General features: G+C 39.6%; 1 protein-coding gene across 4 annotated transcripts in view; it reads left to right on the forward strand.

Annotated features, from left to right (window-relative positions):
* Positions 1-25,166, forward strand: part of GANC (glucosidase alpha, neutral C) — a 28,813-nt gene extending 3,647 nt beyond the window's left edge. The window contains exons 3-25 of one of the 4 annotated variants that reach the window (XM_067296484.1): positions 404-512; positions 2,109-2,236; positions 2,767-2,949; positions 3,802-3,850; positions 5,288-5,354; positions 6,715-6,811; positions 7,403-7,583; positions 8,436-8,589; positions 9,839-10,074; positions 11,212-11,338; positions 12,324-12,403; positions 13,399-13,542; positions 13,920-14,016; positions 14,388-14,489; positions 14,963-15,206; positions 16,933-16,997; positions 18,132-18,208; positions 19,480-19,554; positions 20,665-20,778; positions 21,321-21,433; positions 22,761-22,864; positions 23,793-23,938; positions 25,083-25,129. In XM_067296484.1, the coding sequence (XP_067152585.1) occupies positions 404-512; positions 2,109-2,236; positions 2,767-2,949; positions 3,802-3,850; positions 5,288-5,354; positions 6,715-6,811; positions 7,403-7,583; positions 8,436-8,589; positions 9,839-10,074; positions 11,212-11,338; positions 12,324-12,403; positions 13,399-13,542; positions 13,920-14,016; positions 14,388-14,489; positions 14,963-15,206; positions 16,933-16,997; positions 18,132-18,208; positions 19,480-19,554; positions 20,665-20,778; positions 21,321-21,433; positions 22,761-22,864; positions 23,793-23,902 (2,656 nt within the window). In that variant the 3' untranslated portion in view covers positions 23,903-23,938; positions 25,083-25,129. Of the gene's footprint in view, positions 1-403; positions 513-2,108; positions 2,237-2,766; positions 2,950-3,801; positions 3,851-5,287; positions 5,355-6,714; positions 6,812-7,402; positions 7,584-8,435; positions 8,590-9,838; positions 10,075-11,211; positions 11,339-12,323; positions 12,404-13,398; positions 13,543-13,919; positions 14,017-14,387; positions 14,490-14,962; positions 15,207-16,932; positions 16,998-18,131; positions 18,209-19,479; positions 19,555-20,664; positions 20,779-21,320; positions 21,434-21,671; positions 21,784-22,760; positions 22,865-23,792 lie in introns of those variants that run through there. The other 3 variants (XM_067296483.1, XM_067296485.1, XM_067296486.1) reach the window with 3 other exon arrangements.
* Positions 25,167-25,267: the final 101 nt, after the last annotated feature.

Here is a 25,267-nt window from a genome sequence, read left to right on the forward strand (position 1 = left end):
TGCAAACCAGGCAGCAGCATATGAAAGAAAGTGAAAATGGTTTATTCAGCTGAAATTTCTGGAGCCCTGGAAAGAAGCAGAATGTAACTGGACAACTTAGTATGTAGCTGGTCACTTGAGTTAAACGTGTTACTTTTTAAAAGAAAAAACAACACATAGGGTGGTGATGGGTGGCTAAAACCCTCTGTTTTACATCTCATTTATACATAAGTATGTGCAGGTATGTGCGCTCAGAACCATATACCCTTTTTTCCCCCTTTTCTTGAAGCACTGATAATACTAGCATTTGAAAAAATTCAAGGCAGAGGTATTAAGTAAACATTTCTAATCTAATATTGTGTCCCGATGTGTGATTTAAGTCACAACAATTAGGGATATCAAAAATATTTTTTTGTCTTGACAGGCGTCAGAAACTTCTGCATCCTGGAAAATCCTCATATCGAGCATTGTTGGATTCAGTTGCATTAAGTGATGACAATGTCAAATTCCAAATTATTCATGAGGAGAATAAGGTGAGATCTCACCTTCGTAAGAAAGTATTTACACCTGTCACCTCATAAGAGAGTATAAACACTCTCTTTTGATAGGTCTCACCTGTTATAAGAGTGTTTCCAGAAACAGCAGTGAATATTATCAACAGGTCTGATAATACTTGAGGTCCTTCAGTGGCAGGTATTTCTGATATGATGCAAAGTATCAACATAAAGATATCCTTTCTGATCAGTATTTTTCTGATGACGTGAGACTATTTAAGGAGACCAGATATTTTAATAAACTTTTAAAAAATCTTTAATGGCTCTATGAAAAATCTGAACAGAATTCTTTTTTTCTGAAAAAAAATGTTTTTAATTCAGAGTTTTCTCCACTATTCCAAAATAATAAATTCTGTTTGCTTAATGGAATAAGAACACCTACTTTTCAGCACCTCCTAACCATGCCTGCATATTCCTGTGTTTGCTCAAAAGCAGCTTTTTGGGAGAAAGAAATCTTTCTCATCCATGAATAGATTCACAGTTAAGAAGACAGCTAGAAAGAGGAGTGTCTTCCATTTCTCTAACAGTGTAGCAGCTAGCACATTCACCCAGGGAATGGATAACCTAAACCTGCCTTAGATTATGGGAGTTTGGAACGGTAGCACTCCCATTCCATGCTCTAACCATCACATGAGAGAGTCTGCATGAATTTATTTTCTGTCTCTCTTGGTGATCCTGACCTTCTTGCAATCAGCACAGAAAAAGCAGTCTATTTTTTGCCTAGGCTTTAAGGTACTCAGAAAAGAGGTGAAAGACTAAAGACTCCGTGGCTCCCTAGACCATTTGGAGGTTTATTTAAAGACACTATAGTGTAAAATATTTCCTAGGGAGCAGAATTTGGAACTCAAATTTCTTCTCTCTTGCCTGCTCTCCCTCTGGCCTCACAGCTCTTTGATCACTTGGAAGAGAACAGGACTGATTGGCTTCCAGGTGAAGGAAAAAGATACCAGGCCAAATTCTTCAGCCAATTCTGTGTCTCACAGGAGGAAAGATTAAGAAAGAAGAAACCAGGAAAAATCTTAATTCTTGCATAGAGATCCCCAGCAGAAGAAAAAGGGTCTTTTTTTATGACCTAGAACAGAGTGACTTCTCAATTCCCCACACTGTAAAATAGCAAGTTATATGTCTTGGTGGGTAGAGCACTATTACGCATTTTCTTCAGGTGTCTTTCTGATGCAGTTCATCAGTGTAAGCTCCACTGTGGATACTAGTGAAGACAGAGCACTGATGTTTTGACCACAAGCCCAAATCTCAGTGGTACTGACAGCACAGTAGTAAAATTGTTCAAGCTTCAAGATTAGTGTTTTCCTTGCTGCTTGTGGGAAGAGCTGCAAAATACTAGACAAGAGAAACTTGAAGTTAGAGTCCACTTAAAAAGAGTTGTGCCTTCAAAGCAGAGAAGTAGAGGTAGCTGATGTAAATTCAGGTGAATGATGATCGTTACTCAGCAATACTAACGTGCATTAAATAAGAAAGCAGACATGCTTTTGTTTTCAGACAGTAAATGTCTCATGACTTTGAGCTGGAAAGTAAATTGGTATTTTTATCATTGCCAGTGTACCTGTTTGCTTCCAGGTTCTTCTACAAGTAGAAATTTGTGAATTAGAGGGCAATATTTTCAGGCTTAAAATTAATGAGGCAGCTCCTCTCAGAGCAAGGTACGAAGTTCCTGATGTTCTCATAAAGGAACCTACCACCCAGAGGTAAGTGATGGGAGATGATTTAGCATATCAGTACCTTATACAGCTTCATTTTCAAAGGTGTGTTCCCTTCCCTCTCATTTGTGCTGAACTTATAGTTGTCTCTCTACAATACCAAGAAGTTACAGAGAGAGAAAATAAAAATGCATGTGATTAATTTGTTTTCAAAAATTCATGTTAAATACAAAGGAGAAAGTTTATTCATGTATATCAGAAACTTGCGGCTATTTGTCCTAGTCAAAAATAGCCTACCAGTTATTATGCATCATTTTATCTAAGGCATTACCTGTTAATGTGAAAGGAATGCAAACTTTGGAAAATGTTTAAGGCAGTTCTGTAGCCACCTGTTGCATTGTGCAATGGAGCCTGAACACAGCACATATTTTGGGGGTCTTTGCCTCAACATGAGCCTTGAGTTTTTGTAATATATGCAGATATTCTCAGCCCATATTTTGTTTCAACTTGGTATTTGGCTACAGTAGATTTCCCGTGTTGCTGATTCATGTAAAGCTGTCATTGCTTTTCATTTGCAGACTCTCTATATCCCATAAGGAGGCAGGTATTTTGGTGCTGAAGAGTGTTAATGAGGAGTACAAGCTTCAAGTCACAGCAAACCCCTTCCAGATTGAGCTACAGTCCACGGATGGGATTGTTCTGAGCATGAATTCCAATGGGTTGTTATATTTTGAGCACCTACAACCACCTCCTAGTGATAGGTACAGTATCTTTGTATCCCACTATCTGTATTGGTTGTGCTGTAGCTGAAGATAAGCAATTCTGTAGAATTGCTATTTCTGTGGTGGAAGCCCTCACACCTTGAAACCTGGCATCACTTTACCTCATGCCAGTAAGTAGTGAAATTTTAACAAAGAAATTCTAAATCAATTAATTGCAGGCTATTTGAACCCCTTACAGAAGCCATGTGCTCATGCTAACCTCAATTAAGGGCCAATTCTGTAAGACACTACAGTGTTCGTGTTCCATTGTCTTTCTTGGGAGTCGATGATGGTAATACGATGAGGTTCTCAGTTTTGTCTCCTCTTCATTTATAACTAAATTTGCTCCTTAGGGAAGTTTTGTTCCCTTTATAATGCGTCATATAGTTGCAACAGTTTACAGGCCAATCCCACTGCATGGGATTAAGAGGATGAGAAACCACAGTGCAGGATATTTATCAAGGCTAGGAAAATAGCAGGCAGCTTTCTCCTCAAGAAAATTACTTCAAAAATTTTAATTAACAGAGTGCCATTTACAGAGCAGAACAAAAGTGACCTGAGGATCTTCTGGGTGGGTTAAATGCTGACACAGAAAAAAGTATGAAAGCCCAAGGAAGCAACGTAACTCAAATATAGAATGAAAATCTTTTTTAAGACATTGACTATTAAAATTTGACTATTAAGTTTTGATAATTAGAGCTCTCAACTATGATACTAGTTTTCAAAATAGTCAATCACCAAAACTGCTATATAATGTATAAGGCAATGCATAATGCTTTGTGAATTTTCTACTTGAAATCCTCCCTTACATTGTCAATAAAATGATTATTTCTATATCTTTGTTTTCACTAGCAAAACTACAGCAGAAAACAAGGAGGAGGCAGCAAGTGACTCCTCTAAGGTAACCTATGCTTACTCTGTGATTCTAGTGTGAATATTTTATAGAAAAGAAATTTGATTCATTAGAATCACTTGTTCATGATTTCTTTTGGTAGTGTGCTTAAAAACAGCCAAACTGAAGGACAGCTACACCTAAAATGCAACAAATAGCAGTGACTTCATCTTTGTCATGACCCCAAAATGCAGTGATCTTTTTCTTTTTTATTGGAGCTTATTACAGTGTGCTGTGGGCTTTCTAGTCATTCTTTCACAGGAGAGATGAATGTGGTTGAGGTCCCACATCAGATGTTCCTGTATGAATGTTCCATGTATGTATATTCCTGTATAGCTGATGTAACTTTTTCTTAGTCTAATCATTTTTCGGTGACTTTCAAAAAGGGCCTGGTATTCCAGATTGAGATATTTTGCCAAATTCGTAATTATGTTGCAAGGGCTGTAGAAAATATCAGGTGGTAGATCTGGCTCTTATTTAGATTTTTTTTTCTTTTGTTCTTGATCTCTGTTCTTTAATTTGGAGTAGATGCATAACAGGGAGCTTCATGGTGATACTTGCTCATTTTCAAATTCCCTTTTCTTTGCAAAAATGATTTGAAAAGAAAGAGAACTGTTTTATAACCAGTCCAAAGATACGTTTCCACGTATGTCCATGCTTACTACTATTATAAGAATCTCTGTGATAAAAGACCTGGTCCTGGCAGTGCATAAAGACACATACCATTTTTCTCAGTGGGCTGAGTTATGCCCATGATGTAATTTTAGTTTCCCATTGAACAGATGGCTGTTACTCTACCATACTGTTATAAATGGCAGGAGCTACGCTGCCTGCAGCATACTTGCATCTGAACTCTGGGTTCTGCCGCGGAGTGTGCTTGCTCCGGGGCAGTCACACTGCTGACCAGGCCATGTCCACTTACTCTGGAATAAAATTAGAAAAGTAGGAAAGACACTGCAAAAAGTTGAAATTTAAGGACAATGAATAGCAGGGCACAAGGCTTAAAATTTGAGGGAGGCTAAAAGTATCAGTTATGCAAACAGGACTCTGGAGAGTCTACATAGCTTATTTGTTGTCTGACTTAGTATTTGGGGAGGGAGGGAGTTGGTTTCTCTTTGTATAGATTTTTCTGTGTGGTTCCAACATCTCCATTCATAAATCACATTGAATTTCATAAGTATGTTCAGAGTTCAGGAACTCAGTTATTACTTTTCTGCTGTCTTCTGCTGTAGCAGAGTGCACTTGTCCCCCACTAGCATGTCAGTTCTTCAGTGTAACATTTGTGCAGCAGAACCCAAATTGCATTTTGGATTCATATATACTAGCCATATTTGGCAAATAATCAGTTAATCATGTATAAATCTCATGTGAGTAAAGATGTTTTTCGTAGAAATATACAGCCTGAGCAGTTGCATTTCCTAGGCTTATGTATTTTTGCTTATGTAGGAGAAACAAGAGGATCTAGGTCTCTGGCAAGAGAAATTTGGCAGTTTTTTAGACATCAAAGCCCATGGTAAGTCTCGGTCTCATTCTGAAAACAGCCTTACTGCTTGTTTATACCTGTGTTCATTCATATTTCTGCCTGCTTTCTGTGTAGCTACTTTATGTTTACCAATACCTCTCTCTGTCCTTCTTTAAAATTGCCTGTCAGTTGTCACTTATTGGTAACAAATGTGATGAAGGCACTGGAAATATCTGTTAGGTTTCTGTTCAGGAGGAAACACATTAAATGTGACCCATTTCATCAGAGAGGAATGTGTCCCGTTCTTGAAACAGCATAACCCTGTCTGGAGTGGCTGAATGGTACATAGCACATTCTCTTTTTAATATCGGCACATAGCATTGATTTCACCTGTAGCTTATTCTCATGACACATCAGAAATCATGATATCCAAGCATTAGTAATTATTACAGAGAAATGCTTTTTAAGTGGGGGAATACAAAAGGAAATACCGAGCAGGCTTAAGTGGTAATAATAATAAAAAGGGTGGTATAGAAACCTGTAGGTCGGTAGCTCAAACAGGTTAAATTATTAAAGACCAAAAGTCGTTACCATCTACTGTCTGTCTGGTTGTGTTCTGCATGAATTGAGTTGGTTAACTCCATCTATTACCTCTATCATACAGCCTTTTATAGCAACCAGCACCGCCTGGCAGCTGCAGTAGACACAGCAAAGTCTGAAAGAGCTTCCTTTTGATGGTGGGGGCTTCTTCAGTTTGCAGTCAAGACACACAGGTGGAAGAAGCTGTCACTGTTGTTGTTCACGCTGTGTCTGATGGGTTAGGCCAACATCATGGTTTCACTGCCTTCTCTCTGTTGGGGGAATAAAGTCTGTCTGGTCAAGTTCTGATCCAGGAGCCGCTGCTGGTCAATCTAGAGGATCTCTGGTCACCTGCCAGAAGTTGCTCTGGATTCAACAATGTGACAAGATGATTTCACTGGCAGAGGCACTTGTGCATGCTGCTGCACTGGCTGAGGCTGAAGAGAGGAGTGTTAGGAAACAGGCGACTGCCTCTAACATCCATCCTGCTGTACCACTGTGCAGCACAGCTTGGCTTACAGCTAGTGGGATAGAGACAGGAGATAATTTTAAGCAGTTTTACTGCATAATAAAGAAATGACCCACTATTACATGTTTTTTCCATTAAACTAATTCATTTTATCTTCTTAAGCAGATAAGGAGTACAGTACATAAGGAATAATGAATGTGAACTTGAAAGGAAGTGTGAAACAGCTACTTACTAAAACTTTTTAAATTGTTATTGTTTTTCATTACAGTTAGGTTGTTCTGCTCTGTTGCTTTCATCTAAGCCTGAGAATGGAACTCTGTGCTCTTGTCTTTTAATTTAATTAGTCTTTTCTTATTCTCATAGGCCCTAGTTCTGTAGGTATGGACTTCTCTTTACATGGATTTGAGCATGTTTATGGAATACCACAACATACGGAAACACTCCTTCTCAAAAACACCAGGTAAAGAGATGGCAGACTGCTAATAAAGGTATTATTTCTTTTTGCGAAGAGTTATATCGCTGTCTGAGGGATTTAATACAAACAACAGCTTGAGATACCTATATCATATGTAATGTATATTTTACTTCAAAGATAGTAGCATGCTAAGGCATAGCCCCTGTCCCTGTGAACTGATCTGCTTCCCACTCTGTAGTTTCATGAATGATCCTTTCTGTTCTCTCTCAATTTTCCATGTTGCTTTTTTCAGAATTGCAAAATGAGTTATGTTTAAACAGAACATATGTTACTGAAACTCTTAAAAGAGCAGCTCCATTAGGATTTCATATATTTTAAGGGGATAGAAGAGTTCAGAATTCATAAGTTAGGGCCTAGGGCAAATGAGCAGTAGACTCACTGGCAGCAAAAACATTTGATTCAGTCAGCTAGGACCAAAGCAAAGAAGCAATAATCTAGTCTGTCTCCATTTCAGCTCTGTATGTTAAACAATAGACCACAGTACAGAATGTTCACCGATTTCGGCAGAACTAAAGCTAAAATTGGCCTAGTGCAGGATGCTTACATATAACACATCTGTTTGTTTGTTTGTTCCAGTGATGGTGATGCCTACCGGCTTTATAATTTGGATATCTTTGGCCATAAGATACATGACAAAATAGGTATTTATGGTTCAGTGCCCTTTCTCTTAGCCCACAAACCTAACAGAACTTCTGGGATCTTCTGGCTGAACTCTTCAGAAACGCTGGTGGATATTAGCACAAAGGCAGTAGCTGAGGTGAGAGTTGCCCATGGCCCACAGAATTTAAAAGTGAAAGAAGGCATTCCAGGGCAGGGCCAGCAGGAGCGTGACAGCATCATTGGAGATAAATCTTTTTCCTCCTAATGAAAAATTGTCAATCTCTTCTTCATTACTGCTGTGTTTATTTTATTAAGTCTCTGAAAAGAACAAAATGAATTCTTTCAAATGGCAAGTTATAGGTTCTGTATCTTAACAGGTGTACAAGAGAAGGCAGAGAGGAAATGTGCAACACTAGAGCAGAAAAGTCTGCACAAGTAGATGTAGCAGGCAGAAAAAAAGGCTGAGAAAAATCTTGATTATCTTTTGGGTTGAGGAATTTTTTGGAATTTTTAAGTTCTTGGCATTGTCACTCACTTCTCCTCAGCAGGCTCATTTTTCTGTGGAATGCAATTGACTTTCAAGAAACATATAAAGAATTCAGGAGATGAGCTCACCTCCTGAAGTACAAATATATGAATACTGCTAAAAATGAAATAGTGAAAAAAATCCTGCTTTATTCCAATCCTCAATTATATGGTTAAAATTATTCATTTTCTTTATTACTCCTGAATGATTTTAAAGCTCAGGCAGACAATACATAGTTTTTAAACAGGTTACAGAAAAGATTTTAATTACTATGTTCCTCATTATCCATTTTTTCTTATTAACTATAAATCTGTATTTTGCATATGCGTTAGGCAAGACAAAGGATTTGTGAAGGATATATAATAAACTTTCAGTATGATATGTGCTACTGATAGAATTTTCTGAGTTTCCATCTTTGCTCTGTATCTTCATTGAACAAACATTCGATAGAGAGATTCAGCTTTAATTTGGTTTCCTTCAAAGCATGTGCCCTCCAGATCCACTGCAGAGACTGCTAAGCAGAGGGTACTGCCTCGAACTGATGTGCGCTGGATGTCAGAGAGTGGGATCATTGATGCTTTCCTGCTGATGGGACCCACCGCTTTTGATGTCTTCAAGCAGTTTGCAGAACTGACAGGTACTAGCTCATATAGTTGAAGAGAGAGTACAGCACATTCACTGAGGAGATTCTCTGAGGAACATGCTGTATCAGAGTGGTTTAATGTTTACGTAGCCCATTTTGTGCAGTAGGTCAGTTGTTCTGAAATTGCAGTTTGCAGAGTAAAGGCTGGTGCTCTATGAAAATAGGCTTTCAGCCTTGTTTTCTTAGCATTTGCAGCTGGCCAAACTTCTATTTGAGAAGCCAGCATAGTTATTCTGAAACTGCTCTATTAGAGGAATAGAGGAAACACTGGGGATTAGAGCTCCTGGTCGTGATCAAGACAGGCTGTCATGATTAGAAAAGACTGAAGTTATGTAGTGATGTGTCTTGGAGAGTAGAGAAGGAAGGAAGAAGATATGGTAGCTGTCCAGTGTATCTGTTAGAGAAGGGAACAAAAGTGCCATGGAAATGTATGCCAGGAGAAGAAAGAAGCAAGAGACATGGGAAGAGAATAAAAAAACGGAGGCAGGAGGAGTAACATTTTATAAAAACAAAATTTTTCATATCCTAAAGAGAATGAAAAACTCAGAAATATCCCTGGTAGTTCTTTAGTGTGTTAGCAATGATTGTATTTGCTGCACAGATGTTATGGAGAGGATATGGTTCAGCTGAACAGGAATAGGAAGGTAAGTAGATCACAAATGGATCTTGCTGAGCTGAAGTGCACACTGTGGAAAACTTCCTTGCCCCTGTTAGCATACACATAAGTACATATTTTCTAATTTTAAAAAATCTAGACAATTGCAGCTCCGTGGTTCTCCTTATACTGTGGCACCTGCATGCGTGTTTCACTGCTCAGGTTCAAGCAGTCACAAGAACTGCATTCTACTGAATTTGATTTATTTAGTTGTTTGCATTAATGACAGTTAAACTCGCCCATAATATTTTTACATTAGAGAAATTTAAAAAATAAAATTATAATAGTTACTAGAATAACTCTTCAGCGTTGTGGAACAGCAAGTTCTTTCTCACCCTTACATTATCATTACAGCTCTCTCTGCTGTCTCTGGCTGTTGCCTCTATTGTAATGTTTGTTATGAGCTTATTTCTAGGGTTCAGTCACTTGGGTGTGAAAAATGTGCTCTAGACTCAAACTTAGACCAGCATTCCCCTGCTGCAGACAGTTATGTATTAATCATGGCTCTCCAGTTAACTTTTCTGGAGTCTCTAGATAAAATCCTAAAGGGCATTAACAGTATTATCTTCATTCATACATTCTTCCTAGGCACTCAAGCACTACCTCCCCTCTTTTCTCTGGGCTACCATCAGTGCCGCTGGAATTATGAGGATGAGCAAGATGTCAAGGCAGTAGATGCTGGCTTTGATGAACATGACATTCCTTATGACGTGATATGGCTGGACATTGAGCACACGGATGGGAAGAGGTATTTTACTTGGGACAAGAAAAAGTTCCAGAACCCCAAAAGGATGCAGGAACTTCTCAGGAAGAAAAAACGCAAGGTAAATAATACAGCAGGAAGGAAGAATATATTTCTTTGTAGTGTGAAGATACCCAATCTAGCTTTAAGCAAGGTAGTTTAAATATTGGAAACAGTTTAACTACAACAGGATAAATTAGATGGTGTTGCAGTCTGTGATGCTTCCAGTATGCAACATATTTCATTTAATCTAGCTCCTAGTGCCATTATATTATTCTGTAGTTTGTTCCATACCCTGACCATCAGGCTAGGCTTAACATGTGTGAAGCTCCATCTTACAAAAGCAGCCCCGTGCTGTCGTTGATAGATAGCAGAAAATCTTTCTACTTAACATTGTGAACTCTCCCCACTGGTAATTGCTATCCTTGCTTCAGCTTCTCTTTTTATTAACAATACTTTTTATTTCCTGCTTATATTAATTGGAATTTGCCCTTTATGTTGGTAGGATTGCTTACCATAGACCTTTCTCTTACCATAAAACCTTTTCTCTGGAATTACAGAGATATGAAAATGTACGCATTTAAAATCTAAAAGTTGTAGAATTGCTGAATGCTTGAATGCCTTGGCCAAAAGCCAACAGCCAGGGGAGCTGTTGAAATAGCATTCAGGTTTTGTAGTCTGTTAGTAGAAGTTATAGTACTTTTTCAGCCTTACAGCAGAGCAGTTAATGGCATCAGAAGAAGATAATGCTGCAAAATACAGTACTTGGATTTTTTTATTATTATTTTTATTTAGAAACTGTTCTGATGTATGTTATACAAACTGAGATATATTTAAAAGTCTTAAGGCAAATAGTCTAAGGCAGGGACATCATTACAGAAATCAGAAATAAGTATATTCTCCCATTCACAGAATACAATAGTGAATTAAATATAGTGTTTTTAGGGGACTGGGGTACTTGCTTTCCTCTGAAGCCATGTTTTGTTGGCCCTTATTTTAGAGGGCTAAGCACGAATTCATGTCCTTGTAAATTCAGCTGTTTTACATAGGTATAGTACAGTATACACAAGCACTGGTAACTGTTTTCTAAAATTAGTGACAGAGCTACTTTCTTTACCTGAAATGAACTCTTTATCTGCTTTTTATAAGATGTGAACTTTTACTGGAGTACTCAGTACAGTTGATGCTAATGATACATTTCATTTTCTTATCCTGGCAGCTTGTCGTCATTGTAGATCCCCACATTAAGGTCGATCCCACATACACCCTGTATTCACAGGGCAAAGACAAGGGATATTTTGTGAAAGACAGGAACGGGCAAGATTTTGAGGGCATCTGTTGGCCAGGTAAAGAACCCTTCTGTCTCTACATTTCAAGTTGTTTATTTTATAAATCTTGCAGAATATTTTAATCAGGACCCAAGCAAGTAGAATTAATTTCTCACAATTCATGCATACTTTGTGGCTCCTTTGGCTTTTGTATGTTCATGTTCTAATTGTTTCAGCTATACTACTTACTTTGCTAGGTCCGTTGGCTCTGCAGATAATCCCAGTGTCTAAAGCTAGAAAAGTTGGATTTGTTGAGCAGAACAGCCATACCTCCTCCCCAGCTTGTCCTGGGTAACAAAAATCAAGTCTATTCTGTTGCAGTGAACACAGTTGGTATAAGCTGGATGAAATTAAATGAACCATGATACTGATGATACATGTCTTTGAGTGATAATATAGTGATCCTATATGTTATTTTTCATGAGGAGATCTCAAAGTGCTTTACAAAGGAGGTTGTTCCCTTTTCTTGCATACAGAAAGCCTGCAGTCCCAGCAAAGGAATGTCAAAGAATATGGAAAACGTCAAGGATGTACTACAACTTCTAGTAGTATGGTAGTGTTTATGCATTACCATTTTAATCTGCATGTGCATATGTACGAGCGTAGAACTGCAACTGCAGATCTCTCATGGGGCTCAGGATGTAGTTATTCAGTTTCCGAGTGGCATTTTCCTATCTGAGCTCAGAATACAAGGGATTCTGCTCCTCCCTGGCTTCCTGTTACATCTGAGCATACTTCAAATTTCTGTCAAACATCCTTAAACTGTGCTGAGCTTCAGACTTCCAGAGTCTATGTTTGCTGGTCTGCAGAGCATGGCAAAGGGTATACTGAGTTCCGTGTTGGCTTAAAATTTGTTCCTGAGCTTTTGTCTCAGAAACAAGAGTAGACACATCATTGCTGCCCGTTGTGGAAAGCACCCTATCTGTCGGCCACTGTATTTAGATGCAAAGACAATGCACACTCTTAAAATCAGGTAAGTAACTGGGATCTCCTGAATGTGCAGGTTCTTCTTGTTACCTGGATTTCACCAATCCTGAAGTGCGAAAATGGTATGCGGATCAATTTGCCTTCAAAACATACAAGGTTTGTATTTATTTGCTCTGATCTAAACATTCCAGAAAGTCTTAAAATGGAGAAAAGAGAAAGAGAGAAGATAAACTACTGGCTAAGCAAGTTGCTGGCTTTTGTAGTTGTATTATAGTGTAGAAGAAAATATCTTGATAAGCTGAAGTACTACAGAAGGATTTTCTCCATGGCCTTACCTAAAATACTAAGAAAGTTTTAACCCATACTCCACCACTGAAACTGCTCACTTAGTTGTAGCAATAAAATGGGTAGAGTGCAGGCATTTTAGCAACTCATCATCCAACACAGTTGCCCCATTTCCAGCTTTTACTACCTTGACAGTAAACAGTAAGTGAAGTGGGAGTAAGGGATGTGAGAGATTTCATAGCTATTCCCATCTCAGTGACCTCTGAAATGAATCCACTGAGTTGTCGGAGGCAACATTGCAGTCCTCATGATCACATCACCCTGACCTTCCTTCCATCCTCACCTTATTTCCAGCATTCCCACCCACTCCTGAAAGTGCCTGGCTGAACACTGCCAGAAACCTCCAATTTTCTTCCCCATATTGAAGTCCTGCTTTGCAGTAGAGGTTGTTAAAATCACTCCCCTGGTGTGTCAGCTGACATTTCTCATGCTGCTTTTCCTATCCAGTTTTTCTCTTCTAGCCTTTTCTGATTTTTCCTCATGGCTTTTTAATATTTCTCTTTTGATCTTCCCTGCCTTTTCACACTCACCAGAAGGTAGGAATAGTAGGCAGCTTTGCTGAGCTTTGTAAGAATTGCAAAAATCAAATGATTTTGTGGGCTGCCATCCTGGACAGAAGGGCCACCAAGAGAGATGGGAGGAATGACTGGCAGCTTTCAAGTGGCCACAGGAGTGTAATTACCGTGTCCTGCTTGGCTGCTGCTGTTCCTACTCATAGCCCAGGCTGGCCTGCCACCCACTAGAGCTGAACACACTACGTCATGGCAGCAGGTTTGTTATGTCCTAATTGCAATCCTCTGTCATAGGGGTCAACTAATATCCTCTTTGTGTGGAATGACATGAATGAGCCTTCGGTCTTCAGAGGGGCAGAGTTGACAATGCAGAAGGATGCTGTGCACTACAGCAGCTGGGAGCACCGGGAAGTTCACAACCTCTATGGATTCTACCAGGTAGAATTGTGTCTGGAGACACAAACCAGCAGTTATCCTCATGCATTATGTCTGTTGTGGTGAGGATTGTATTTACGCAGCAGTAGGTATTGTGCAGTCTCCATCAGGGACTGAAAGTCTGTTGTGCTAGTACTACTCCATTTGAAATAAACTCTTCTGTGACCGATCACAAGACAACACGACAACGTTCCATGCTTCTCTGCTGTAACAGTGTAATGATATTAACTGTAATTAATTAACTGTAACTAGTAATTTATTTTATTTTGTTCGGATATATCCTAGTAAGAATGTGTTCCTTTAATAATGCCTATTATTTGTGAATACAGCAACCTAATTAGAGAGTTTGTCTCCCTAACTTTTATCATCATGATTTTCAGCAAATGGCAACTGCAGATGGACTCATCAAACGTTCTTTGGGAAAAGAGAGACCATTTGTCCTCACACGATCTTTCTTTGCTGGATCGCAAAAGTATGGTAAGCAAGAACTAGCTGCACGCCTTCTCTACTGCTTTGTTTTATTGAGCTGGGTATCTAGTAGTTAAATATATAGGAGGACAGAAACTATGTTAGAAATACTGAAATGGCTAGCTCATAAGCGTGCAAATCATTCAAAATCTCAGGAAAGGCTGGCAGAATATGTAGAAGTTAAAAGCAGAATAACAACCTCTGTCCTGTGACACATCACCACCAGCTTTTATTGCATATTTCAGGAGCACGTTGTATGAAATAAAATAGTTGAAATGAACAGTGTTCCCCACCATTCTTGTCTTTTTTCCTTAACTGCAAACATAAGCTGAACCGTACACACAACTTCACTGTGTAATCCTGAAACTGGGTATTTCCAGGGGCAGTGTGGACTGGAGACAACACAGCAGAGTGGGAATACTTGAAAATCTCCATTCCAATGCTGCTCACCATCAGCATAGCAGGGATTTCATTCTGTGGAGGTAAGGTGTTTATCTGTAGTTCCTCACTCTGAATAGACCACCGGTTCCACCAAGTTTGTATCCCAAGATAGGCTTCAACACAGATGGTGAAAAGCTCTGACACTCCAGTGCATTTCCAGACAGTTTCACAGATTAGTCTAGTTTCAGAAGCCAACAACCTGGCTCCTTTCTCCCCTAAGTCTTTTGTAGTGCTTGTGTCCCACCGGGAGCCAGGATCCCCGGGTGGTGTTCCATAGCATCACTGTGACAGTCCTCTGTCTGAGCCTCCCAAAGCTTTCTGACAATTTCATTAAAAGATAACTTGTTAAACCAATTTTCTGCTCTTGTTTGGACAAACAGCTGCCCAACAGCAGGACCGCAAGTGCCCCATGAAATGCATGCATTATATGCTGGGAATATTTGTTAAAGGGGAACTTAATGTTTTTTCAAAATAATTTCCAAAATATGTATTTTTTTATCTGCACAATATCTAGCTGACGTGGGAGGGTTTATTGGAGATCCAGAACCAGAATTACTTGTTCGTTGGTATCAAGCTGGAGCCTACCAGCCCTTCTTCAGGGGTCATTCTAACATGGAGAGCAAACGGCGAGAACCATGGCTCTTTGGGGAGAAGAACACCCAGATCATCAGGGAAGCCATTAGAGAGCGCTACGTCCTCCTGCCCTACTTATATACACTGTTCTATCGGGCACACACGGCAGCTGAACCAGTTATGAGGTAAGAGGTTGGTCAGGAAGTTTAGTGATTATCTTCAGGGAGTCACTTGGAGGAGGAAAGTTAAATTACTATCTCTTACTTTCATGATTACCATTTATTTAAAAACAAAAGCAAAAATGACTGAATTCTGTTTTCTTGCTTTCTGCAAGCCTCAGTAGGATTCCTGTAGGAAAATTACTTATACTTTTTTTTCAAATGAGGTTTGGAATGCACTGATTCAATAAACATTGCACATATACAATCACAGATGCATTTAAAGTAGTAGAATCCAAACTTCTCCTCGTAATAAAGAATATTATCCAGTATTCTGAGCCACATTTCAACAGTGCTAACACACTTTGAACTTGCTGACCTAAAAGCATAAAGGTCATTTTTTGTCCCATGTGAAAATATTTGTTCTTACTGAAATGCTCCTGTTATAAAACGGTATTTTATTTGATATTGTTATTTTATAGCTTATTTTATATTGTTAACTTGATGATTTGTCTTTGCAGTATTTCATATTGTTATTCCTTTAGTAGAAAATCTAATAATCTAGAGCAGAAGTAAAATTAGAAAATGAACTTTCTGCTGCTCTCTAACCTCTAAAAACATGTCTCAGTGGAATTGAATGCAACAGTCCTTTCAGAAAAAGATGAATGTCACCAATCTCGCTGGTATTGCTGTGTCTTTGAGGTTGCCCTAGACCTGTCCTTTTGCACTATATTTATCTTTACTCGTTGTTGTGCAAATACAATGCATCTCTCAAGTTTTAAGAAAGATAAGCCAGGTCTTTCTGAAGACAAAAATTGCGGGCTGAGTTGTGAATATGATTTGCATTACAGATACAGTGTGAGTATCTGTCTGCACATTTATAGGTGCAGATGCCCCTGATGTATACACTGACACACAGAGTGGGCTTCTGTCTTTCTGGAAATGAAGCCTACATTGACCCACAAGGTTAAATAAAGCCAAGATTATGTTGAATTTTCTGCAATAGCTATGTAATTAGAGAGAAAGCATGGTATTTTACTTACTGAGACAAACGGAGTGGAAAATGTGCCTCATTAGTGAGCAAATTAACAGCAGAGCTGCAGTAAACAACTGGATGCCTGTGAGAGAGCAGGTGAGCAAGACTTTGTTTGTAAGGAAACCCAGCAAATTGCTGCAGACCCTGTCTCTGTTAGAATGAGCTATTATTGTCGTAAACTCTCAAACTGAAAAATACAAGGCCTGTTCTGTAACCAGATGGTTACTGCGCTACCCTTTTTTGAGAAAGACTAAAATTCCACTTTTGGTGCAGGTTTTTCAGTCCGTGACCAAGAGGAGACAGCTGCTGTAAAAGCAGAAATGAACTGCTGAGGGCAGGAAGGACTGTCCCTCAGGGACTAGCCGATCAAAGCAGTGCTGCTGATAGACTGTGATGGAAAGGGTCATCCATCTCTCCTTTGCTAGAAGAAAGGTAGATGTAGTGCAAGTTTGTAAGGAAGAAGGTGGGAGGAAAGAAAGTGGGGCTGCAGGAGGCCAAACCACAAGTATATTGGATTGTCTTAACCAACATTGCATTAGGAACTCTCATCAGTGACTTAACAGGGGCCCTTCAAGGCACAGATAAGGACCCTACCTAGTCTTCAAGTCTTGGTAGCTGTGCCTTGTTAGAGAGGGAGAAAATGGAGCCTGAAAAGACCTTAAACAGCTTGATGGAAGAGGAGAAACTAACTAAATTCCACTATCCTGCTTTCTACAGGCCTCTCTGGATAGAGTTTCCAAGTAAAATAGACACTTTTGGTGTGGAAAATGAGTACATGCTAGGTAAGTAGGTGATTTCTCATTGTCTGGAATTTGAGTTAAATATTTTTGAGGTTAAAGTGTCACATGACAAAAAGAAAGCACAAAAACTCTGTTTAGGATTTTTAAAAGTGATGTTGTTACTGAATGTTGAACTTGAGACCTCTTTAAAAGACCTGGCTGTCACAGATGAATTGTGAGCACTTTGAAAATTGGAGTCATCTGAGATGCAAAAATTGAGTTCAATCTCACTAGTCAGTTTTAAAAAACACAGCCGTTATTTTGAGCTGAAAGATGGAAATTCACTGTAGCAGCTAAGACTACAGTCTGCTTCAGAAATGACAGCAGCAAACAACTACCATCCAAAGCTGATTGATTTTTACTCTGATATGGCTGGCTGCTAAAGTCAGTGCTTTCAGAAATTAAGCTCAGGAGATGAGTGTGTTTGTATGATGCACATTCAGCTTCTAGGGGAAGAAAGAAGGTGGGGGGATGGTTCTTTTCTTTTCTTTTTTCTTTGAGAGTGCAGACTAATAACTTTCAAATGAAGGGACATTTACTTCTCATGCACAAGTCTGACCAATGTGGGCAGGAGAGAGTAGCAAACCCAAGTGGGGGAAGCAAAGCATCAGAAGACTATGGAAGTTCAGCCTGCATCACTGATGGGCAAGGAGAGAAGTTTCTCAAAGTGAATATTGTACTATGCAGTCTGTATACCTTAATGCATTTTTAGGAGTAAAGTGTAACCATCCCCAGTGCAATATGCTTAAGCAGAATTTGTTTGACAAGGGCAGTCCCTTATTCCATTGTTCTGGTTAGAAACGCATATGTTTTATTCAGCCAAAGAGCACAACAGGAATTTTTCTCTCAGACTGTGAGGGACCCAGGAGTGCCTTCAAGCTGCCAGGTGTGGAGTGCAGCCCAGCTGCATCCTGATGCCAAACAGAGTGAGACCCAAGCAGCCATCAGCTCCTCACATATGTCTTCATTTCTAACAGAAAGTGAACATAAGCACATGGTATGGCCTAGGCAGTTCCCCAGAGTGGCTATGGGAGGTTGGCAACCCCAGGGAACACCAGAGCACACAGCTACCCCTCTGCTGAGATGCAGCCTTAAGGACCACAGCAGTCACTCATTGCTGTGTGTGTTTTTCTCCAGGAAATGCTTTGCTGGTGCATCCAGTCACTGAACGAGAGGTCAGGACAGTGAGTGTTCTGCTTCCTGGGTCAGAGGAGGTGAGTTTGAGTAAGAAGCTGCTCAGCTGTTCAACCAAAGAAATATTTTATACTGCAGTCACCCAGCTCCCCACCTCATAACTGCTAAGAAGTGGTGCTGCCACTGTCATACAGTGGTGATAGCTGTCCTGTACCTATCACAGTCCACTGCTCTGGACCTTTCTTCCATCTTGGTACCTCACACAGCTGGCTCACAGCAGACTTGCTTTCTTGCTTTTCCAAGAGCTGCTGCACAGATCTCAGGTCTCCCCTAATTTAAGTCTCCCCTCAAGACTCACTGCTTCTCTTGCAATGCCAAAAAAACACCACACTAAATTGTCAATTCCTTTCTTTCATGTATTTCTCTTAGGGTTAAACTTTTCTTCTACATGGAAGAAAAGGGATCTTTGAAGGGAAGGTCATAGGGAAACCAGAGGGAAGCTGGGGAAAGGGAATTTATAACAAAGAAATACAAGCCTCAGTAGCCTGGGGCACGCCTAGGAAACACTGACATGTAGAGAGATCATTTTCTCTCTGAGGTCAAGTTATTCCTCCACAGCATGGCACTGTGATCCACTCCTACACAGAGCATTTTGTTTCAGCAGCTGAGAGGTGGAGGAAGGGAAGAATTCTGGGAATATATTTCCCAAGGAAAAGTTTGAGATTCAGCTCTAGAGACAAATGAAAGACAGCAGCAAAGTGGAGTGTGAAAGCCTTGTGACTCTGCTAATGCACTCGAGGACACTAACAATTCTTTTATCAATATAAAGCAAAAAGAGACTAGGCTCTCCAAACAAGCGAAGAAAAGTAGTTTTATCAGCATCTCTGTGGGAATTCACTGCCTGGCACCCCTAAAGCAGTTAAACCTAGTGACAACTGTGGTACGGGGGAAGTTGCACATGTTGCTTGTTTTTGTGACCTGTTTTAGCAGCATTATTGTTAGTTTTCATTTCAGTATCAATAAGCTTATTCTGTAACTTACCTTTCTTTTTATTATTATTATTATTTTGTTGTTATGTCATTGTTTGGCACCTCCAGATGCTTTAAGACATACAAGATGTATGCAAACTGTAGAAAAGAACAGCCTAATTTTGTGATTCAGGAATGACAATTTATTCTTTCTCTCCAGAATGTCAATGGACTTAAAAAGTAAATGCAACTTCTTGCACCTCAGATAAGTTGGTAGGAATAGTGAGAGTACAAGATGGAGCGAAAGAATAACTGCCCCCTGCAGAGGGAACAAATCATTCCACAGATGTGTTGGGCTCATTCTGTTCTTCATTTTTTCCTAGATTTGGTATGATTTCAGAAAATTTAAACAAGTGGAAGCTGCAGGCACTCTGAAGATCCCAGTAACACTGGAGAACGTATGCTTTCGTTTTAAAATACTACTTTCATTGGGCTGAAAAAATAAAATAGGCTTTTTTGTAAAGCACTCAAAATCTGAAAAGTGACATTTCCATTTCCTTGTAGGATTGTAATATAGAACAGCTTTTGTAGAGGAGAAAAGTCTCTGCGTTAACTTCAGACAAAATCATTCTAAAAATGAAAACTGATGCTATAAGCAGAGCACAGACAGCTGGAAGAAGGGTTAATTATGGTAAAAATGAATTCCAGTGACATCCTGGCCTACCTCTTAGTGACCTGTCAGGGCCTGTCTAGACACAGAAATTATGGCACACTAAGCCTGGGTGTGTATTTCTACTAATCTGCACTAATTCCCCAGCAGATTTAGGATGAGGTAATTTACCTTCCCCCCCCCCCCCCCCAAAATAAAGTGCAAAATCTTTCAAAAATGCCCAGAGACATGTCTGCGTAAAGTAATTGTAGCTGAGTGAACTTGGGCATGTATCACATTCTAGATAATCTGCGCTACTTTTTGTGTGGATAAACTTCAACATGCATTTAGAATAACTCTGTAGAAAAGGATAATAAGCAATCTTGTATTAACTGAGCACTAAAAGGCTCCACATTAGGAGTCTACCAGTCTGCAGTGGCAATATTTGATCAAATTGCTTGAAGTAAAATAAGTTTTTCAACGTTCTTAGCAATTGAGAAGCTTCCTTGGGCCATCTGATATTGTTGGCTTTGCTGTGACAGACCCACTCGATTAAGATAGTTAGCCAGATGGACCTAAGACTGCAGTGCATGTACATTATAACAACTGTTGTACCTCAGGAAACCACCCTCCCAAAATCCTGTCTTCTTTGTTCTTAGAGTGGAACACTAATGTGTCCTGGTAGCAGAGAAGTGAGTTATTGTAAGGGTGACTTCTCCCAGGGGAGATGCTTTGGCTTGAACACATACAGAAGTTAACTACTATTCCCATTGTTAGCTGAATAGTTTTCCTTATGTGCTCACAGTAGAAGTTCATTTCTGAGGTTTGATAAGAAAAAGCTGAAGTTTTCCTATCAAGTAAGTTAAAATAATATGATCAGTTTATATGAACTTTTCTACTCTGGCTTTGTTATTGGCAGATTCCTGTATTCCAGCGTGGGGGGACTGTGATACCTCTGAAGACCAGAGCTGGAAAATCCACTGAATGGATGATAGATATTTCTTACGAACTCCATGTGGCCCCGGACACAGAGGTACTCTGAGATGACCTTTCCTTTACAAAGTTGTCTTTTATCCCCATCCATCCTCTTTAGGTCCTTGCTGCCTGTTTGATCAGCACAGTGGTATTTGTGCTTGAATGCCCCGTGGCTCTCCTTCATTCCTTCTACCTGGGATACCACCTCACTCCCACTGTTCCCTCAGAGTGAGACTGAGTATAGCGCAGGCAGAACATTTTCTGACCTTTCCCAGCTCCCCTCTAGTCCCTTGGAGGAAGGAGCAGAGAACAGGTAGGCCACACACTTCCTCTCCAAGCCAGAAGGAGAACTTCCCACAGCTATCCTTTCCAATAAAAGAGGTGTCACCTGGCACACACATCAGCTTACAAAATCAGAATGTCCAAGTGTCCAGAGCACTTTCAGAGCTGGACTCCCTGAGCCTTCCAGAGATTCAAGTTGCTAAAAAAACAATCTTCACTATAAAACATTAACATACAGTGAGACTTTACTATCTTCAGTTTCATTGTCCAACACTAGAAGGTCCTGTTAATTTGGACTCCATCTGATGTGTTTCACAGGGCTATGCAAAAGGTGAACTCTACCTAGATGATGGGCATTCATTCCAGTACCTCCACGAGAAGCAGTTCCTGCACCAGAAATTCACTTTCCACAAGCAAGTTCTCTCTTCCAGGTGACAGCAACCAATGCAGACAAAAGCCACCCAACACACTACCACTGGAAATGCCTTTTCTAGTTCATTAGACCTCCTTACAAATGTAGGAGTGTTAGTCTCATCCATTGCTAGTGAAGACCCAGAGCAGGCAGAATCCTTCATAAGACTGCATAGTGATGCTCTGCATAAGTCTAGATACAGCAACACTTGTAATGCGGAGTTGTCTAATATTGTTTCGATTTACTCAAATTTACAGATTTACTCAAGTAAATACAAAGAAAGTCATCAGCAAGAATAAAATATATTGGAGAAACAAAGGATGATAAAGTGGGAGGTTCGCAAATAGGCAACACCTTGTATCTTCTAAGGTATGGGAACCATAAACAGACACCATTACCTATAGTCTGAAAATCGTCAGCAAATGCACCATATATCTTATCATGTTAAAATATATGAGAGGAAGCACAAGGAGACACCCTGCAAAGGTAGAGCAAAACAACTGAAAGCCAAAAATATCCATGTCTGCTACTTGTAAGGAAAGAGATTTCAAATATATCACCACTACAGTTTTACTAGTGAGGTCTGTTGCCTGTGGGCTGTTCAGTTCATAAATAATGAATTTACAAGTATTTCATTATTCTTTCACGCTTCAAAAATACACAGTAATTGGTTCTCAAACTACAAAGTTTAGCACAGAGCAAAACTGTAGATTAGTTTGGATAGTGTAACTAAAAGTATGCTTCACATCCCTTTATCTAACAAGATTATAAAATATGAAAAACTTAAAAATTCAGGAGAGAGGCAAAAGATATTTCTAAATCACTAGCAAATCTGGAATTTATCTTTTTTAGTCAAATATAACATTCTGTTTTCTCCCAAGTGAACATTTTTATTTTGCATCTAAGCTTTTTTTTTAAGAGCTTTTTAATTAAAAATGAATACTTGAAATTAAATTAGTTTCAAAATGAATGATAATTATGATACAAACTGAAATGCCTTGCTTGAAAAATGTTAAAATTAGACAGCTTTACATTTGTGTTCAGAAAGGGATTTTCACACTACTATTTGGCAAAACCCCAGAACCTTTCTGGTTGTTAAAGCTACATTTTTTATCACAAGATGCCTTGGAAAACTTTTCTTCTCCCCTCTAATTGTGTAAAGTCTGCTATACAAAAAAAATCAGCTGATAATGGGAGAAAATTTTATTTGCTTCAGGAGAAAGGTAAATAGAGAAAAACAGTACTGGGAACCTTCAGGGAGACTGAAGTAGTGGTTTTTCTGTATGATGCTGAACTTCTGCTGATGGACAGGAACTACTGTATATGAAATAGTTTTCTTTTTTCAGTTGCACAGATGAAAAAGGACAATACCTCACTACATGCATAGTTGAACGGGTGATAATTCTGGGACTTGGACAGCAACCCATGTCTGTGGCAACATGTTTAAAGGGTAATGAACTAAATTCCATTTCACTGCAATTATTTGAAATACTCTTGTACTGGTGGCATTCATTAGGGGCTGCAAACTGGCAGCTCTATAACGGAACTATTACAGCATAGGGAGCATCTTTGTTCAGTCATCTTTGCTACTTTTTGAATATCAAAGGCAGAATTTAGTGAAAGAAGTCAGCAGTTACTCACTACTAGTATTACATGCAGAACTGAAGAACATTTGTTTTATAAAGTAGTAGATACATCAATAATGGTGCTTCAGAATTAAGAGGTTCAGTTAAGTTCATCCTGCAAAGCATATGACCAGAGATAGCATTTAAAATGAAGGACCATTTGGTCCTTCTGTAGTTCAGGTCAGATCTGTAAATCTGCCTAGTCCAAAATAGGAAATCTGCAGACAAAAACAAAATTGCTCTTCTGTTCTCTTGCTCACTCAACAAAGCTTAGAGATCCTGACTGTATGGGGATCTCTAGAAGTTGCAAGGGATCCCATGGGGTAAGCAGTGGCATCTGCAGAGAGGGCTTGTCACCTCTCACTGCTTTTCAAGCACATCCCTTCACCTTGGGAATCATGTGGATATGGACTTTTTGTGTACACCTGTCAATGCTCAGGACTTTTATGGTGCTTGGAGAATAAGTTATACTGAAACGAGGGTTAACTTCTACAGAAAAATCCTTGAATAGTTTTGTGATGGAAGCTCATGTACCCCCAAGGTAGTTTGAAAGGCCAGAAGACAAGAAATAGTGTCTCCAATTCTGCTGCATTCTTAGGTGTACACTGGGCAGTTTTGACTACTATTTTGTTTCTACTCAATCTTTCCTGCTAGTACCATGGACGGTCTGAATTAACAAGAGGGAGTTGTGCATAACTGTGTTTCTGAAAGGTGGTTCTTAAAGCATACGGTAAACTCTCTTGTCCTGTTCAGATGGGAAAGAAAAAGAAGTGGTTTTCACATACGATACGAAGACCTTCGTGTTGACGCTGGAAAAATTAGCCCTGAATGTTGGTGCTGACTGGGAGATTCATATCAAGTGAAAGGAGAAACAGCTTCTTCGGAGAATTCACTGAGAGGTTGAAAGGAAATGGATTTGGAGGAGTTAAAATGCTTGTTTGAATCTGGTTAGATCGAAGAACATGTTTCCCTCCCTGCAAACTAACATTTCCTATAGGCTTTCTTTTAAAACAGTAAGTTAGACTTGAGTAGCTCTTCTCAAATCAGCAGTTGGCAAAAGTAACAGCAGTGGGATTGTAATCACCATCTGGTCCAGGCTAGTTTCAGTAAGACATTAAGGCGAAGTTCTGCCTTCACTTGCACCAGAAAATCCTGACTTGATGAGTGGGTGAGGTTGTGGCTGGTTGGCATGGGGTTTACTCTAAGTATCTGGAAATCCAACCACTCACAGCCTAGAGCACTTGGGAAGAGCAGCTCTGTGCCAGTTTAACAAACAGCATTTATTGCTATGGCAGATGTGGAGGTTATGGCCAGAGCTCTGCTTGCAAGCTGCTTTGTGAAAACAAACTCAGAAGGAGCCACCCAGCGTGATTACAGGCACTTCCCCTTTCCAATCCTTACGACAGTGCAAAATCAGGCAGTTTGTACAGGAAAGTAAACAACAGGCTAGCTTAACAGTTCAGGCTGAACTGAAGCTAAGGTTTGAATAGGCAGTGCCAGTCAGTTGCATGATAGAAAAAGCATATAATGTGGAAATGGAGAAGTCTGTTCGACAACTGGATTTGAAACTGTGGTATCTGGATTTTCAAGAAGGCACAAGTCTACAGAAGTGCAGTACTGGCTTGGGTAGCAGCAGGACTGCTATGGAAATACTTTGCACATTATTGCTCCCCTCTCTACCAGTGCAACTTAAAAAAAAGTCTTTTGTTAGGAAGGAATTGTCCGTGTGTTTGGATGCGTGAATGTCGTTGGTTACAGCCAACCTGGTAGAGCAACTCTGCTTATGGACAGCTCTGCTCTTCCATATCTTTCAATTCCTACTAACATGCAGCTTTCTTTAAATATATTTTAGCAATTTCTTGGTCAATTTTAGTATCTAGCTGAGCTTTGAGTTTGGTAGGTGGCAAAGAAAAAGTTTTTTCGGGCAAAGGAAACTTGAAATGCTTGAGATTTTCTTTATAACAGAAAATATTCTTAAATTTAATGGGATTAATTCTGCATTTAACCATCCTATTTCATGCGTATTCCCCGATTCTCTTACAGCTCACCCTAATGCTCTCTTGCCTCACAATCCCACCTTCTCTGCAAACAGAACTGGGGTGCTCCGCTGCTTCCTTCCCTTTTCAGAGCCAGGAGACACATCCTGAGAGTCCTACGTCCCCTACATCCTGCCTGTTCCCATTACCCTTTCCATGTGATGCATCTCTCCTCACCGGCTGCTGTTACTC

Source organism: Apteryx mantelli, chromosome 4 (assembly GCF_036417845.1).
Source record: "Apteryx mantelli isolate bAptMan1 chromosome 4, bAptMan1.hap1, whole genome shotgun sequence".
In the NCBI taxonomy this organism is placed as follows: Eukaryota; Metazoa; Chordata; class Aves; order Apterygiformes; family Apterygidae; genus Apteryx; species Apteryx mantelli.